The sequence below is a fragment of the Oncorhynchus clarkii genome, chromosome 31 (assembly GCF_045791955.1).
Source record: "Oncorhynchus clarkii lewisi isolate Uvic-CL-2024 chromosome 31, UVic_Ocla_1.0, whole genome shotgun sequence".
NCBI lineage: Eukaryota > Metazoa > Chordata > Actinopteri > Salmoniformes > Salmonidae > Oncorhynchus > Oncorhynchus clarkii.
In genome coordinates, this window is record NC_092177.1 from 18268489 (window position 1) to 18286759 (window position 18271).

The 18271-nt window shown below is 42.5% G+C and overlaps 1 protein-coding gene across 1 annotated transcript in view; it reads right to left on the bottom strand.

The window, feature by feature from the left end:
* Window positions 1-18271, bottom strand: part of LOC139391060 (sorting nexin 25) — a 54342-nt gene that overhangs the window by 12543 nt on the left and 23528 nt on the right. The window contains exons 7-16 of the mRNA XM_071138547.1: window positions 17058-17248; window positions 11919-12050; window positions 11476-11751; window positions 10439-10603; window positions 8817-8948; window positions 2659-2799; window positions 2230-2343; window positions 1256-1417; window positions 991-1108; window positions 566-632 (exon numbers count right to left, since the gene is read on the bottom strand). Of these exons, the coding sequence (XP_070994648.1) occupies window positions 566-632; window positions 991-1108; window positions 1256-1417; window positions 2230-2343; window positions 2659-2799; window positions 8817-8948; window positions 10439-10603; window positions 11476-11751; window positions 11919-12050; window positions 17058-17248 (1498 nt within the window). The remainder of the gene's footprint in view (window positions 1-565; window positions 633-990; window positions 1109-1255; window positions 1418-2229; window positions 2344-2658; window positions 2800-8816; window positions 8949-10438; window positions 10604-11475; window positions 11752-11918; window positions 12051-17057; window positions 17249-18271) is intronic.

Here is an 18271-nt window from a genome sequence, read left to right on the forward strand (position 1 = left end):
ATGTTTGAGATAACTTCATCTCCGCCGATCTTCTGGATTCAAATCCAGGCTGAATATCCTGAGAGCCACAAAAGCACAACGTTCCTTCCATTTCCAACATCCGATCTCTGCAAAGCAAGATTTTCCGCAATGATGGCAACAAAAACAAAATTACAGAGTAGACTGGACATACGGAACATGTCACTGTCTCCCATCATCCCTAGATGGGACCATCTTGTTGCTGGGAAACAAGCTCAGGGCTCCCACTGGTGAGTTGCAATGTTTTTATTATATGATTAGAGAAAAATATGCACTTTGTTTTTATGTTTCTACTTAAACTAAAATGTTATGAAAAAGCGGCTATACAAAAACTTCTAGGCCTAATTGATATTCCGACGGCCGGTCCGGGAAAATTGTGTCTACATGAGACCGGTCCGTGGTACAAAAAAGGTTGGGGACCGCTGATATAGACCTTAATAAACCTAGCCTCTTCCCAGATCTGCGTGTACTCTTTGCTTCACACACTGGCAGGAAATAAGAGCAGAAATCTGATAAAACATTTTAATGAAAAGAGAATGATGCTTACTTGTTTATGGTCCTTCCAAACGTGACTTGAACTAGTGCAATTAGAGTTTTTCGTACCCATTTAAACACTGAGAATAAAGGAAGACAAACAATATCACAGAGTGCCAGGCTGATAGCAAGAGGTGACTAGATTAAATAACAGATCCATTAACAAAGTTAGTTTCCAATAACAACAAACAAGGATATAATCTATGCCTTTCAAAATTGCTTTGAACAATTCATTTGATTTAAAGAACACAGACATAACATACACAAACCACACACTCAGTCTACTGAGGTGAAAATGACAGTGTAGTGTCCCCCAAATGGCACCCTATTCCTTTTATAGTGCACTGCTTTAGACCAGGGCCCTCCCAAAAATAGTGCACTATAAAAGGGAATAGGGGGTCATTTGGGATGTAACCATAGCGTAGAGGTTCCACTCACTTCCTCTGAGCTCAAAGATCTCTCCTATGAGCATGAAGCAGGGTTCAGCCAGAGCGTCTTTCTTCCCATCAGCCTCGTCTCCATAGTCAGATAGGTCACTGTCATCCTCCGCCTCCTCCTGTTGGGGAAAAAGGAGTTAGTGTGTATGTGTCTCTCTTTGTGAGAAAGACATGTTTGTACACACACACACACACACACACACACACACACACTAGTCCCACCACCCAAGCCAGCCAGGTCTCCTGATGTGACGGTGCTTACTAACCTCGGTGTGTGAGAAGAAGTCTCCAGACAGTCTCTCCAGGAAGGAGGCCAGGGAGAAGGAGGATTTCTTGTGGATGTCCATGACCTTCAGGTGCTCTGGGGAGGGGCTGAGGAAGGCATAGAGCGCCTCACTCTGACACATCCGCTCGTCTGTCAGCATTTTCTATACATGGTGGAGAAAACAGCTGCAGATTAGACTAGCTGTGTCCCAATTGACACCCTATCCCATAGGGCCCTAGCAGGGACAGAGTTGGAGTCTGGGCTACATCCCAAAAGGCATAGATTCCCAAAGGCTCTGGTCAAAAGTAGTGCACTATATTGGTCATCAAAAAGAAAGGAGGACCAGACCAAGGCACTCTTAATATAATGAATTAAAATGTTGATTTGTATGGCATGTTCAATGGAAATAACGCTTAAAAACTATATATTGGGAATTGGGAATAGGGTGCCATTTGAGTCAATGCTAATAACTATGGAACCTGACGAGTGCAAATCAATGAGGCAAACAAACTAAATCCTCATCATTCTCGTAATAGTAAAGCTTTCCATCATAACTAACAGTTGTAAAAGCTTGTAAAGAATGTGCTCAATTTAATCTCAAACTTTGACTCTCATCTCCAAACTTAATACATTGTGGTTGTGTCTCATTTTTCATTTTTTTTCTCCCGACATTGAAAGAGCCTAGCTTGAAATCGACAATCGACATGCCGTGAGAACAGCAGGAACGAGCCACTCCAATAATACAAATTAATTTCCTATCAGACAGAAACATTTTGAAATGAGGAAACAAACTACCTGAGCTCCCAATGGTAGCTATATGTGACATCATCAACTCAAATTACATCTCCTGTTCTGAAAAATGATGTCCTTAGGAGACCGATACTGAGAAATGCCTTCCACATAAACAAAACACTGATTTGAGTGACGTTTTCACTATGATGTGTGGTTGAACCGTGTTGGCAGAGAGTGACTTACTTGTAAAAAGCTGTTGAGCTGGTTTTTGGACTTTTCAAGGAATTTTTGGTCAATTGACTTGAATGGCAGTTTACTGACGGAGGGAAGCTGGACTTTTTTCAAGGTAGGGAAACACTGCATAAAGAACATAAAATCAAAGAGAGGAGAGAGAGAGAACAAGAGGAGTTGTTTCAGTCTTCAAGTCTCGTTGTTTGTAGCACCTCATGAAATGCAGTGGCATGGTGACTCACTCCATCTCCATGGCAACCGGACGGTGGAAGCATTGTTAGGGTGATTATCAGATGGCAGGCAGTGATATTTGAAACAAACGGCTGTGATGTAGCAGTGCAGGACTGTGGTAATTAAAAGGCTGTTGTTGGGGGGCAGACAGAGGGTGAGTCAGAGACGCTAGCTAGGCAGGCAAAAACATTAGCATGGAGGATCCTTTACCTCAGTCAGTTTTCGGTGCAGGGCCTGGAACTCTATAAGCTTCCTGGTGACGCTCCAGCGGCTGTTCTTAGAGTCGTCTCCCTCCAGCAGGCTCACTGAGACGCAGTAGCAAGGCATCTGCTCTCCATTCTCCTCTACTGCCTGGTGGGGGATAGGGGACACAGAGGGAATCATTTCCCTTTATTTCACTGCAAAGAATGAGTTGTGGACACAGAGTTAGAACATGGTCAGAGAGTATGGTCAATGGCTACAGTAGGGTGAGACCAGGTGGTCAAACAGTAGGGTATGGTAGAAAATGACAAGATTGTGTTTTAATACGGTTTATGCATCGAATAAGGTTTCTCAGTACTCTCTCATCTGTGGAGTTGGACCTCTGGGGCTTGGCGCTGGCAATTGATTTAGGATGTCTTGGTGAAAAAACCTACAGCCTGCACTCCAAAGAATGAGTTGGTGTTTGTGTACCAGCGAGGAGATGTCTCCGGTACGGACAGCTGATAAGAAGAACCTTGTCTTTGGGGCCAAACCCTGGATCCTATACAATTAGAACAGTCTTCACAGCAAATGCAATCTGGCTGGGGGATTACTCCTTTCTGACATACAAAACTTCACCTCTAGAGCCAACCCACACATTTGTTGTTTGTCATGAAGACTCAGGAGGATGTACTTATATAGGTTGTAACCCAATTCTGCTCGTTGGTCTCTTAACAATCACCATTGAGTGACCGTTAATGCTCCATTATTGCAATAATTAAAGAAATCTAAAAGTCTATCTTTTGTTAAGAATAATTCCAAGACAATGGCCAATGGTTACAGTAGGATGAGAGCAAGGTGTACTGATGGGAGAAAAATGGGGCCTTGATCCAGGTGGTGACCAAGAACTCAATCAGTGGCGGATATAGATATAGGCGACATGGGCAGCCGCCCAGGGTGGCATCTTGTTGAGGCCGGCACGGCATGCCTGCACAAAAAATAAAATCATGAAATGGTGACATTTGATCGGTTTTCTATCGCTCATTTGCACGTCACGTCAATGATATCATGTCACCGTGTGGGACTGTGGGTCAATGATATCATGTCACCGTGTGGGACTGTGGGTCAATGATATCATGTCACCGTGTGGGACTGTGGGTCAATGATATCATGTCACCGTGTGGGACTGTGGGTCAATGATATCATGTCACCGTGTGGGACTGTGGGTCAATGATATCATGTCACCGTGTGGGACTGTGGGTCAATTAACCTTGTCGGAGTGCTAAATCGTTAAGAATAATAAAAAATACCAGCAAGGTTAATTGGTTTAGTCTTGACTCTTGGTTGACAGTGTTGGGGGATGGGTAATGTATTGATGCTCGAGTGCCAAATCAACACAAATTTGTTTCTATTTGTCTTTGTTACTTCTTTTTGATATTTATGGGTCTTATTTTTTTTCGTGTATATGTTTATTATATATACACATACATACAAGTTTTAAATGTTACGATTATGTATTAGTGTTGTTCCAAATGTTGGAATAAAAATGAGTTAGTGCAGAACGGTGCCTTTCCAAATCATGTGCAATCCAATAGAATTTACCAATTTGATTGTCTCCAATCAAGTTGTAGAAACATCAAGGATGATCAATGGAAACAGAATGCACCGGTATTCAATTCCGAGTCTCATAGTAAACAGTCTGAATAGATGTTTTTTTAATGTTTTCGCTTTGTCATTATTGGGGTATTGTATATAGATTGATGAGAAAAAAAACATGGAATCCATTTTAGAGAAAGTCTAACCGAACAAAACGTGAGAAAAAAATCAAGACTTTTTGCTAGGTAGCGTTACCTGAGCCAAAACTCCGGTATTTTCCATACTATAGCTTGTTCTCTAGGGCAGTGGTTTTTCAACCAGTGTGCTGGGTTGACTTAGAAACACCAGTGCAGAAAGAAAATCAAATAATACATTGAATGGCACATGGTAACATCTGGATGGTTGCTTCAAGTCAGGTGCGCTCTGGCTGTTGTTACATTTGAGGGGTGCGCATCACGAGTAAAGTCATTTGTATCATTCACCATTAGCACAGGCAAATCGGATTAGTGTTAGCAGTACCCCATCCTCTGCCATAGAAACAAACGGAGTGGCTTCCACTCTGTGGTTCCACCTTTGTAGAAAACCGCTTATTTATAGACCTTTCCGTTCAAAAGTAAGACCTATTTTATGTTTTTCTTTCTTTGGATATTTGCGGGACGCTCTTAAGGATTAGGCCATTTTTTTCAATTTTCGCCTAAAACGATATACCCAAATCTAACTGCCTGTAGCTCGGGCACTGAAGCAAGGATATGCATATTCTTGGTACCATTTGAAAGGAAACACTTTGAAGTTTATGGAAATGTGAAAGGAATGTAGTAGAACAATTTTGCATTTTTTTGTACCATTATCTTTGAAATGCAAGAGAAAGGCCATAATGTATTATTCCAGCCCAGGTGCAATTGAGATTTTGGCCACTAGATGGCATCAGTGTATATGCAAAGTTTTAGACTGATTCAATGAACCATTGCATTTCTGTCAAACAAATTGTATCAAGACTGCCCAAATGTTCCTAATTTGTTTATTAATAACTTTTCATGTTCAAAATTGTGCACGCTCCTCAAACAATAGCATTGTATTATTTCACTGTAATAGCTACTGTAAATTGAACAGTGCAGTTAGATTAACAATAATTTAAGCTTTCTGCCAATATCAGATATGTCTACGTCCTGGGAGATTTTCTTGTTACGTACAACCTCATGCTAATCGCATTAGCCTATGTTAGCTCAACCGTCCCGAAAAAGGGACACCGATCCTGAAGAAGTCAATTGACTTGCCTAGTTAAATAAAAAGGTAAAAAATAAAATAAAATTGCACTAAATACATTTGTGGCAGAATCTTTTATCACATCGAGGTTTGTCACGGTTCAACAAAGGTTGGGAACCAGTGTTCTAGGGATGTGCATCTTTCCCTTTCAAGACGATTCGAAAAGTATCTAGAAACATGGGCTCCAATACAGGAACGATACGTTTTAGTTTGAAACGATTCGGAGAGATGTGATTTGATTAGAGAACGAATCGATGCGAGTCGGTTCGATGCACCAACATTTGTTGCATAAACATATTACATTTTCCATTCTAAATTAAAATCTTCTGCTCATGGAACTCATGAGCTGGGCCTCTCAGATGTATTCGTCTGAACCAAGGGGCCAGGGTTCTGGTCTAGAAGCTCCTACAATTTTGCTTCGGTACTGCAGTTTAACTGATGCCCAGCCAAGAAACACCATTTCCATACACTGTCACATAGATGTCAGATTTGAACATTCCCAATCAGACACTTTAGTCCTCACCTTTATGCACAAAACAGCAATTGAGTTATTCAAATAATTGTAGCTGGGGCAGATTTTTCCCCCCATCACTCACAGCCGAAGATATTACAATTTTATACTAATTTCATGTCTGTCATGTTTTTGGATGACGATCAAAACTTGTTTTTATCATGGCTCTCGTCTCTCTGCAGACAACATATAGTTAGCACCATGTTTGGAACTAGAAATAGCAGTATCAAATCGCAATACAAATTGAATAGTGAAGGGAAAGGGGATAGCTAGTCAGTTGTCAATACAAATTGAATTGTGAAGGGAAAGGGAATAGCTAGTCAGTTGTCAATACAAATTGAATTGTGAAGGGAAAGGGAATAGCTAGTCAGTTGTCAATACAAATTGAATAGTGAAGGGAAAGGGAATAGCTAGTCAGTTGTCAATACAAATTGAATAGTGAAGGGAAAGGGGATAGCTAGTCAGTTGTCAATACAAATTGAATAGTGAAGGGAAAGGGAATAGCTAGTCAGTTGTCAATACAAATTGAATAGTGAAGGGAAAGGGGATAGCTAGTCAGTTGTCAATACAAATTGAATAGTGAAGGGAAAGGGGATAGCTAGTCAGTTGTCAATACAAATTGAATAGTGAAGGGAAAGGGGATAGCTAGTCAGTTGTCAATACAAATTGAATAGTGAAGGGAAAGGGGATAGCTAGTCAGTTGTCAATACAAATTGAATAGTGAAGGGAAAGGGGATAGCTAGTCAGTTGTCAATACAAATTGAATAGTGAAGGGAAAGGGGATAGCTAGTCAGTTGTCAATACAAATTGAATAGTGAAGGGAAAGGGGATAGCTAGTCAGTTGTCAATACAAATTGAATAGTGAAGGGAAAGGGGATAGCTAGTCAGTTGTCAATACAAATTGAATAGTGAAGGGAAAGGGGATAGCTAGTCAGTTGTCAATACAAATTGAATAGTGAAGGGAAAGGGGATAGCTAGTCAGTTGTCAATACAAATTGAATAGTGAAGGGAAAGGGGATAGCTAGTCAGTTGTCAATACAAATTGAATAGTGAAGGGAAAGGGGATAGCTAGTCAGTTGCACAACAATGCATTCAACCCAAATGTATCTTTTGCATTTAACCCAACCCCTCTGAATTAGAGATGGGGAGGAGTTTTTGGGGACTAACTGCCTTTCTCAAGGGCAGAACGGCAGATTTTTCCACCTTTCCGGCTTGGTGATTCAAACGCTCTTAACAACTAGGTTACCTGCCGCCCCCACACCTTCGGGACAATCGCAATACATATCGTATCGGCACCTAAGTATGGTGATAATGTTGTATCTTGAAGTCCCAGGCAATTCCCATCCCTAAAAAACAGTCACTGTATCAATTAGTATACTACTCTGTTATTATCTATGCATAGTCACTTTAATAACTCTACCTACATGTACATATTACCTCGAGTAACCGGTACCCTCTGTATATAGCCTCGCTATTGTTATTTTACTGCTGCTCTTTAATTATTTGTTACTTTTATTTCTTATTCTTAATTATTTTTGTATTTTTTTTTTAACTGCATTGTTGGTTAAGGGCTTGTAAGTAAGCATTTCACTGTAAGGTCGACATCTGTTGTATTCGGCGCATGTGACAAATACAATTTAATTTGATATACTGTATCAATGAGGGTATGCTAAGAAAACACTCCAATGATGAGAACAAATTAACTCTGACTAAAGGACATCTTTAAAAGGTTGGCTGATTAGCTCATTACCATAATGAAGAATTGGAGACAATACTACCATGCTTAATTGAACATCACTACAAACACAAATTTGCTTTTGGCTGAGCAGAATCCGACATGGCTATTAGCTTAGCAGCATAGCATTAGGCCTTGGAGGGGGATTGTGCAGAGTGAACTTTGGAGAGTGGTGTCCTTTCCGTCCTCCTGTGTTTAGACATTTCACAGCCAATTAACAGACAAAGCATTAATCAAAGCTTGTCTCCCAGACTAAATGAAGCGTGAAGAGTAATATGCAAATGAGGCCCTCGTCCTTCCACATACCCGAACAGCTTAAATTGTATATAGCCTCGTCATTGTTATTTTATTGTGTTGCCATTTTTCCTGTTAGCAAATGTTTCTCACTTCCTTAAAATTGCATTGTTGGTTCAGTGTTTCACGGTAAGGTTGTTGTATACCTGTTGTATTCGGCCCATGTGAGAAATAAAATGTGATTTGAAGGAGATAAAAGGCGATCTCGTCTCATACAATGTACAGATGTAGGATCTTATATTTGAGCCAGTTTGCTACAGCTTGAAAATAATCCTGCGGCAACAGGTAATGTGAATAATAATATAATTTGTGGAGATTTTTGTACGGGTTCATATATTTTTTCGTGAGGGAAAAATCAAGTCTCAAATGCCTTTTTAGCAATGCAGGACAGTTCTTTCTGCAACTGGATGATCAAATTAAGATCCTACATCTGTAGTCCAATCAATAACACCATACAAATGATGACTGGGACCATTTTATCCTTCCTTTCAGTTTTGTATTTTCTTCCTCAGTCTGAGCTCCTACCTCTCTCTCATCCATCTAGACTAGACAGAAGCTCTGTTATTAGTGCTGTGCGTAATAAAGGTTCCGGAAGGTGTAGATGCTATCGTTTCTCTCTGGCTCGTTGCTCTCAGATCAGGGTTTTATCTGTTTCGAGTTTGGCCAGAGGTACTGGAGCCCTGGACACAGGAGACTAGAGAGCTCACTGCTGCGCTGCTGTCATATCACTGGAACACAGTCAATAACTAAGAGTTGGGATGGTGCTGTGTGTGTGTTTGTCTCACTCACCTCAGCTGTTGTGATGAGGGCCCTCCAGGAGCCCAAGTTCTCACACCACCAGTCTGTGCGGGAGATGTGCAGCTGCAGGTCACTGTGCTCCTTCTCCATGGCCCCAATCTCCTCCTTCAGTTTACACACAATCTGAGAGAGGAGAGCGCACGCGCGCACACACACGTCAAAAGATGGCTCTAACCCAGACAGAGTACCAATTGTGTCTCATACACAGTACCAAGGAGCGGGAGACTAATCCGGCCGCTTATAAGAAATCCCTCTATGCCCTCAGACGAACCATCAAACAAGCAAAGCGTCAATACAGGATGAAGATTAAATCCTACTACACCGGCTCTGACGCTCATCGGAGGCAGGGCTTGCAAACTATTATGGACTTACAAAAGGGAAAGCCAAACTCGAGTTGCCCAGTGACGCGAGCCTACCAGACGAGCTAAATGCCTTTTATGCTCGTTTTGAAACAAGCACGAAAGCACCAGCTGTTCTGGATGACTGTGTGATAACGCTCTCAACCTCTCCCTGACCGAGTCTGTAATACCTACATGTTTCAAGCAGACCACCATAGTCCCTGTGCCCAAGGAAGCAAAGGTAACCTGCCTAAATGGTTGCATCACCGCCTGGTATGGCAACAGCTCGGCATCTGACCGTAAGGCACTACAGAGGGTAGTGCGAACGGCCCAGTACATCACTGGGGCCAAGCTTCCTGCCATCCAGGACCTATATAATAGGCGGTGTCAGAGGAGAGCCCATAAAATTGTCAGACTTCAGTCACCCAAGTCGGCAAGCAGTACCAGAGCGCCAAGTCTATGACCAATAGGCTCCTCAACAGCTTCTACCTCCAAGCCATTAGACTGCTGAACGATTCATAAAAATCACCACCGGACAATTTAAATTGACACCCCCTCTCTCTCGTACACTGCTGCTACTCGCTGTTACCTATGCATAGTCACTTCGTCCCCACCTACATGTACAGATTACCTCAACTAGCCTGTACCCCAGCACACTGGCTCGGTACCGGTGCCCCCTGTATATAGCCTCGTTATTCTTATTGTGTTACTTTTGCCTACTTGGTAAATATGTTCTTCTTCTTGAACTGCACTGTTGGTTAAGGGCTTGTAAGTAAGAATTTCACAGTAAAGTCTACGCTTGCTGTATTCGGGGCATGTGGCAAATAAAGTTTGATTTGATACAATAAATATTATTTCTCTTTCTTTTCCTCTCTGCATTGTTGGGATGGACCCGTAAGTAAGCATTTCACTGTTAGTCCACACCTGTTGTTAATGAAGCATGTGACAAATACATTTTGATTTAAAGGTGGCTGTTTAATCAATGTCAGTTTTCAAGGGCTGCTTGTATTATAGGTAGGGGCAGACATTCTTTCAGGGAAAAATTAATGGGTTCTTTATGAATGCCAACACACAGACAGACAGAGAGAGAGGTAGAAAAAGTGTGCTTGGCCTGCAGGTAAATGACAGCAGCACAGTCAATGATGGGCTTTTGTATTCGTCAAGTAACCATAAATAGAAAGGATGCAACCTTGAGGGTACACTCAATATCAATGTTCATAAAAACACACTCGCTATGCATTGAAACAATAGCAGCTGAACGGTGTAGTGGGATACCTTTTTGTCTGGCTTGGGGGCATTTTGGATGGAGCCCAGGGCCTGACGTTTGTACTCCAGCTTGTCGTAGAGCTGGCGCAGCTTGTTGACAGCGTAGCTGGCCTGCTCATTGATGCCTTTAGTGCCCTCGTCCAGCGCCTCCTCCCCTCCCTCCAGAACCTGGAGCTGTGCAGAGGTGGAGGTTTAGATGATGGTGATAATACAAACGTGGATTAACTTGCCACAATGCTAATAGAGCCCCACAGTGGAGGTGTCATAACACCCAGAAAACCTAGCAGTCAAACAGGGAAATGGTTCCAATTGTTTTTCCAGCACAAATTCTTTTACAGTTAAAATAAGGGCTGTGTTTCGTGTAGGTTTACCCTGGCGTGACGTTTTGACAACCATGTAAATCTCTCTCGGACAAGGTGACTTATCAATATATTCACCTGTATTTACTCTCAGATTCGAAAATGCAAATTAGCAAAGTAGACATCATGTAACACTACAAGTCCCTGCAAACTCCTGCACATCATCTCTAGCTGACACCTTTGCTAACAGGTATTGTGTCAATTTAAAACTTGCACAAAACAGTTCACAGAATTGTCCATTTAAAGAAATGTTCCCAATTTATTCATTACTAAATTTAGCTAACATTAGATAGTTAATCCAGAGATTTTTTAACTTTGCCTCAATTCAGCAGTCTCGTCCAGATCATTACGGCATTTGTAGTTCTTTATGATAGCCACATTAACATTTCTGGGAGGTGAATACATGTCAATGTATTGATAAGTCACTTTGTCCTAGAGAGATTTACATGGTTATCAAAATGTCATGCCAGGGTAAGCCTACGTGAAACACAACCCTTATTTTAAGTGTTTCTAAAATTCCCTACAGGAAACATTCATGGTGCAAAAAAATGTTTAGAACCATTTCCCTGTTTGACTGCTAGGTTTTATGGTTATGACTCGTACTGTGGTACTCCACGGACAACACTGTAGCACATGCTGGCTGGTATGTGAACATCTGCGCCAGTGCATGTCCCCTTCCCAGCTTACCCCTTCGTCCTTGTCCTCGCTGCTGGACTGGGAGCTGCACTGCTGCTCCTCTCTCCTGATGAGCCTCTCGTAGAGGTCAGAGACCAGGAAGGACGGGTAGTAGCGCTCCTTCATGGTCTCATACACATCCCCCTGGATCCGGTGGAACACGTCCGTGCCCTTGTTCCCCACCAGGGTCTGCTGGATCTCCTTGTACAGGGCTTTCTCCACCGGGATCTCCCTGCTCTCCACAAAGAAGTTCTGGTAGATCTCCCCCACCAGCTGGGGAACCTCGTTCTGGGAAAAAACAAGTCAGGATGTGCACTGGGTTTTCAGCTTTAAAAGACAGATTTAGTTTCACCACAAGTCTCAACGTAATGTTACCTGTCGGAGATATTTTACATGATGTCAGTCGTCACTAACACTGGCTTAACGTTTGCTTTTGGAGGATGTGACAACTTTACCTTGTTGGCAGTCTTGAGCATCTCCACTAGCTCCCAGAAGCTGATGAGAGCCCTTTTGTCCACTCGCTCCATGTAGACACGGAAGTGCTCCCGGAACCCTGGGTTAGACATGATCTCTTCAAATTGGAGGATCTACAGGGAACAGACAGAACACAGGGGGTTTGTATAACGGCTTTTGATACCAGCCCTGCTCAAACATTTTAGATAAAACACTAAATATAATCTTGTCACCAAATAAAGGATTTAAAACACACTATTTTGCAATGATGGTCTACAGTGGCTGCAACAGCACTCTGTAGGGTAGCACCATGGTGTAGCCAGAGGTCAGCTGGCTTTCATCCTCCTCTGGGTACATTGACTTCAATAAAAAAAAACCTAGGAGGCTCATGGTTCTCACCCCCTTCCATAGACTTAGTCATTATGACAACTTCCGGAGTACGTCCTCCAACCTATCAGAGCTCTTGCAGCAAGAACTGACATGTTGTCCAGCCAATAAAAGGATCAGAGATTGAATCTAGTACTGAAAAGTATAAGCTACAGCTAGCTAGCACTGTAGCGCATAAAATGTGGTGAGTAGTTGTCTTAGAGAAAAAGAACAGCTTTGAACAAATTCATTTTTTCTCAAAATGAAGGAGAAGCAAGAGACATTTTCATTATTTGAAGTCCGCAAGTGAAGGGACAAGGTGAGGAGAGTGTGTGTAGATGCAAAAAGGAATCCAACGTGGCTGCTACAAAAGTGAACAGTGTTTCTCAAACGGAGTGAAACAGGGATAAACATACCTGAAGTTGTCCAATAGAAACTGATTACACCCTATATCAGCAAAATGCAGGGAAGAATGTGTCACTGTCTGACCATTTATTGACTTGGCCAAAGCTTTTGATTCGGAAGACCATTCCATTATTTTGGGCCAGCTAAGGAGTATTGGTGTCTCCGAGGGGTCTTTGGCCTGGTTTGCTAACTACCGCTCTCAAAGAGTGCAGTGTATAAAGTCAGAAAATCTGCTGTCTCAGCCACTGCCTGTCACCAAGGGAGTACCCAAAGGCTCAACCATAGGCCCAACGCTCTTCTCAAATCACATCAACAACATAGCTCAGGCAGTAGGAAGCTCTCTCATCCATTTATATGCAGATGATACAGTCTTCTACTCAGCTGGCATCTCCCCGAATTTTGTGTTAAATGCTCTACAACAAAGCTTTCTTAGTGTCCAACAAGCTTTCTCTACCCTTAACCTTGTTCTGAACACCTCCAAAACAAAAGGTCATGTGGTTTGGTAAGAAGAATGACCCTCTCCCCACAGGTGTGATTACTACCTCTGTGGGTTTATAGATTGAGGTAGTCACCTCATACAAGTACTTGGGAGTATGGCTAGACGGTACACTGTCCTTCTCTCAGCACATATCAAAGCTGCAGGCTAAAGTTAAATCTACACTTGATTTCCTCTATCGTAAATCGGTCCTCTTTCACCCCAGCTGCCAAACTAACCCTGATTCAGATGACCATCCTACCCATGCTAGATTATGGAGACATCATTTATAAATCAGCAGGTAAGGGTGCTCACGAGCGGCTAGATGTTCTTTACTATTCGGCCATCAGATTTGCCACCAATGCTCCTTATAGGACACATCACTGCACTCTATAAACCCGTCGCAAGACCCACTGGTTGATGCTTATTTATAAAAACCCTCTTAGGCCTCACTCCCCCCTATCTGGAGAGATCTACTGCAGCCCTCATCCTCCACATACAACACCCGTTCTGCCAGTCACAATCTGTTAAAGGTCCCCAAAGCACAAACATTCCTGGGTCGCTCCTCTTTTCAGTTCGCTGCAGCTAGAACGAGCTTCAACAAACACTCAAACTGGACAATTTTATCTCAATCTCTTCATTCAAAAACTCAAATCATGGACACTCTTACAGACAGTTGTGACTGCTATGTGTGGTGTATTGTTGTCTCTACCTTCTTGACATTTGTGCTGTTGTCTATGTCCAATACTGTTTGTACCATGTTAAGTTCTGCTACCATGTTATGTTGCTACCATGCTGTTGTCATGTGTAGCTGCCTTGCTATGTTGTCATGTGTAGCTGCCTCGCTATGTTGTCATGTGTAGCTGCCTTGCTATGTTGTTGTCTTCGGTTTCTATGTAGTGTTCTCTTGTTGTAATATGTGTTTTATCCTATATTTATATTGTATTAAAAAGTTCTTATATATATCCCAGGCCCCATCCCCGTAGGAGGCTTTTTGGTAGGCTGTCATTGTAAATAAGAATTTGTTCTTAACCGACTTGCCTAGTTAAATAAGGGTTAAATAAAACATTTTTTTTATGTACTACCTTAGTCCTTAGATGCGTTTACTTGCAGGCTGACTAGCAATGTATTGTGTTGCAATGTCCCTTACATTGGATGCCTAAATCGACTACAAAACAAGTTGAAGTGACAATTCAAAAGGATACATAAAAATAACTCCCCTAAAATTACTGTTCGCATGATTAGATTGAACCGAATCCCATCTAATACAACGGCGAAGTGAATCCTTTGTTTCGTCAAAAAGAAACACTGAAAAGAATCATAAGAATCATTCACAAATGTTCATCAACTTTGTATGGCCTTAGTCGCGAGTGTCTGTGGAAGGTTTTTGGGGATATGACAAAAACATTAAAACATGATAATAATAGCTAAACAGTTAACTACAGGGTACAATATGTTTTGAATTGGCTACCTAATTAGTTATTAGTTTGTTCTCTATCATATTTTACAGGCTAGGCCTATCTGCTGCTGTCTCCGTCCTTGAGAAACGTCCCACTCGTTGTGCACACATGCAAGTGATGCGCATAACACACGCACTAAAGCGTCATTCCGATCCTGGCTGATATGTAGATTTTTATTTGATTGATAAAATATATGTTTTAAACTGTGCCTAAATAAATTACATTAACAAATTCTTAAAATTGAATTCCAAAACTGAGGGTTGGAAAACACAATTGTAAAATGTCATGACTTTTCCAGGGTTTTCATGACCATAGGAAGCCTGTATACTGGCCCCAGAGAACAGCAGACTGTGCATCCCAAATGGCAGGTCACTACCTTTAAACACAGGGCTATGGTCAAAAGTAGTCCACTATGTAGGGAATAGGGAAAGGGGGATACCTAGTTAGTTGTACAACAATGCATCAACTGAAATGTGTCTTACGCATTTAACTCAACCCCTCTGAATCAGAATAGGGTGGCAGTCAATAAATGCCATTGATTTGAAGGTTATCCAGCCAATTTAAAGGTGACAACAAAAATGTACAGAGTAGAGCACTATTCAGTGTGGTGAGGAGACCTGAGGTTATTTATCACTGCCAGAAACAGACACTGTGCTCGTCAAAAACATTGAGAGCTCAGCCATCATGCCGTTACGGGACTAATGGGCCAATGTTCCAACAGGGTGTTCAGGGTGGGCTGACACAGACTGCATCCCAAATAGCACCCCATTTTCTACATAGTGCACTACTTTGACCAGAGCCCCATCCGATCAGTTACTGAACTCCAGATAAGGGAATGCCAGGCCCACATTCATTAAAGCTCAGGCATCTGGGACTGCAGAGGAGTCAAAGTAATGTTTAATGACACTCAAATACAGTTACAATATGAACTAATGTAATGAAATGGGAGGCAATAAGGTCTTCCTCTCCCTGCTGTAATTATACTCTATAGGGAACCTCCAGGTATGTCAACACAGCCCTTACTGTGAAATGCCAAAGGGCTCAGTGCATGTGTGTGCTGTAGATATTACACTGTCAAACAAACACATGGCTGTTCTGCCGTCTTGGCTGTTCAGCCGTCTTGGCTGTTCAGCCGTCTTGGCTGTTTTGCTGTATAATAAAAAAGGATTTAATCAGAGTTTAGAGGGTTTAGAGCACGTGTCAAACTCATTCCTCGGAGGGCCGATTGTCCCCAGACCTGGTTGACGAGTTCTTAATTGAAAGTAAAAAAATGTAAGACCAGCCGACACTACATGGAATGAGTTTGACACCCCTGGTTTAGAGGGATTACCAGGATGTGTACTCCAAGCATGCGCTGACCAACTGGCAAGTGTCTTCACTGACATTTTCAACCTGTCCCTGACTGAGTCTGTAATAACAACATGTTTCAAGCAGACCACCATAGTCCCTGTGCCCAAGAACACCAAGGTAACCTGCTTAAATGACAACCAACCTGTAACACTCACTTCTGTAGCCATGAAATGCTTTGAAAGGCTGGTCATGGCTCACATCAACACAAAAACCCTAGACCCACTCCAATTAGCATACCGCACCAACAGATCCACAGATGACACAATCTCTATTGCACTCCACACTATCCTTTCCCACCTGGACAAAAGGAACACATACATGAGAATGCTGTTCTACAGCTGCACCATCGATAGCATCCTAACTGGTTGCGTCACAGCCTGGTATGGCAACTGCTCGGCATCCGTCCGCAAGGCGATACAGAGGGTAGAGCATACGGCTCAGTACATCACTGTGGCCAAGCTTCCTGCCATCCAGGACCTTAATACCAGGCAGTGTCAGAGGAAGACCCTAAAAATTGCCAAAGACTCTAGCCACCCGTCATAGACTGTTCTCTCTGCTACCGCATGGCAAGGGGTACCGGAGCACCAAGTCTAGGTACAAAAGCTTCTGATCAGCTTCTACCCCCAAGCTCTAAGACTGCTGAACAGTTAATCAAATGGCTACCTAGACTATTTGCATTGACCCCCACCCCCTTTCTTTTTACACTGCTGTTACTCTTTGTTTATTATCTATGCACCCCTACCTACATGTACACATTACCTCGACTAACCTGTACCCCCACACACTGACTCGGTACTCCCTGTATAAATAGCCTCGTTACTGTTATTTTATTGTGTTGCTTTTTTAAAAATGTTAGTTTATTTAGTAAATACTTTCTTAACTGCATTGTTGGTTAAAGGGCTTGTAAGTAAGCATTTCACCATGTATTCGGCGCATGTAACAATATCATTTTTTGAGAAGAGTTTTTTTTTTTTGATTTAGAGGGTTTAGAGCAGAGGGACTGCAGACAGACTGACATAAACTCCAGCCAATCATCAACACTGGGCACAGTGTGTGTGTGTGTGTGTGTGTGTGTATAGTCATACCCTCTGACTCTGGGGCCCCTCTCCCTCGTCCGTGCAGCCCTCCTCCTGCTGTTCGTAGTTGGGGCCCCCGAGGAGACGGATGCGTTTTTCACACTGCTTCTTGGCCACAGTCAGCTGGTTGATGTAGCGCTTCATGTTGCGTGCTCTGAGCAGGTCGGCCTTCATGGCTGCAGTCTCCTTCCCTTTACTGTCTGTAGGGACGAGTTGTCGGAAGACATCTTAGTATATTTAAAATATACGGTTGATCAGTTAAATACCACCACCGAGACCACAGATGCTTTAATCCAAAGATTTGATAGGTTAATCAAAGCGAACACCAAGGACAAAGGCACAGCCCTTCAAATAGTGATGAGACAAGAGATTCTTTATCAACCTTGTATTGAGACCAATAAAACTAGCTCCCTCAGACAGAGAGAACAAGAGAACCCTGCAGGTCTCACTATTGAGTTCCACACCATCCCCATTACTGTGTTAGGATGATTCAAACAACTCATGTTACATCTATTTTCAACATGACGTCTCTGGATGGACTAGAGGAGGGTGAATGAGAACATGACGCACTACGTTGTGGAGGAAACATCATCTGCCCTCCTACAAACATAACTCAATTTCCCCCCTGTACAGAGGTAATGAAAGCCTGGCTGGGAGGCAGATGCGGTGAGACAGAGGATCAAGTGAACAGCTTTTAGCTCACATTGGAGTTGCCACAATGTCTTTCTCATTCATCACATACAAATCATCCTCCCTCTTTCTCTGAATCATATCGCTCAATTCATCTGAGAAAAGGTGAAGACTGACAACGGCAGCCTCTCCTTTCTGCTGTGTGAGAGATCAGTGAATGACATTTAGCTTCCAGCCTGTCAGTTTCCAGTCCACTGCCCATCGCAGCTCGCTGAGAAAGAGAGAATATTAAAGTGTTGCAGCTTGCTGAGAGAGAAACATTTTAATGCATTCACTGGCTCATAAAGACCCTTCGCCTCATAGGAAATTTCCGGTTAATTTCTCTGGGTAATCACTGTGCCGACACCTTGGTAACTGCCCAGCTGTCAATCATAGCTCTTAGTCATAGATGCAACATCAAACTCCATTGACGTCAGAGCTGTTATAGACCTGGACCCGTACGCATAAAGCATCTCAGAGTAAGAGTGCTGATCTAGAATCAGTTTTCCTTTTTAGTTCACATTAAATAAGATTACATGGACAGGGGGGGGACC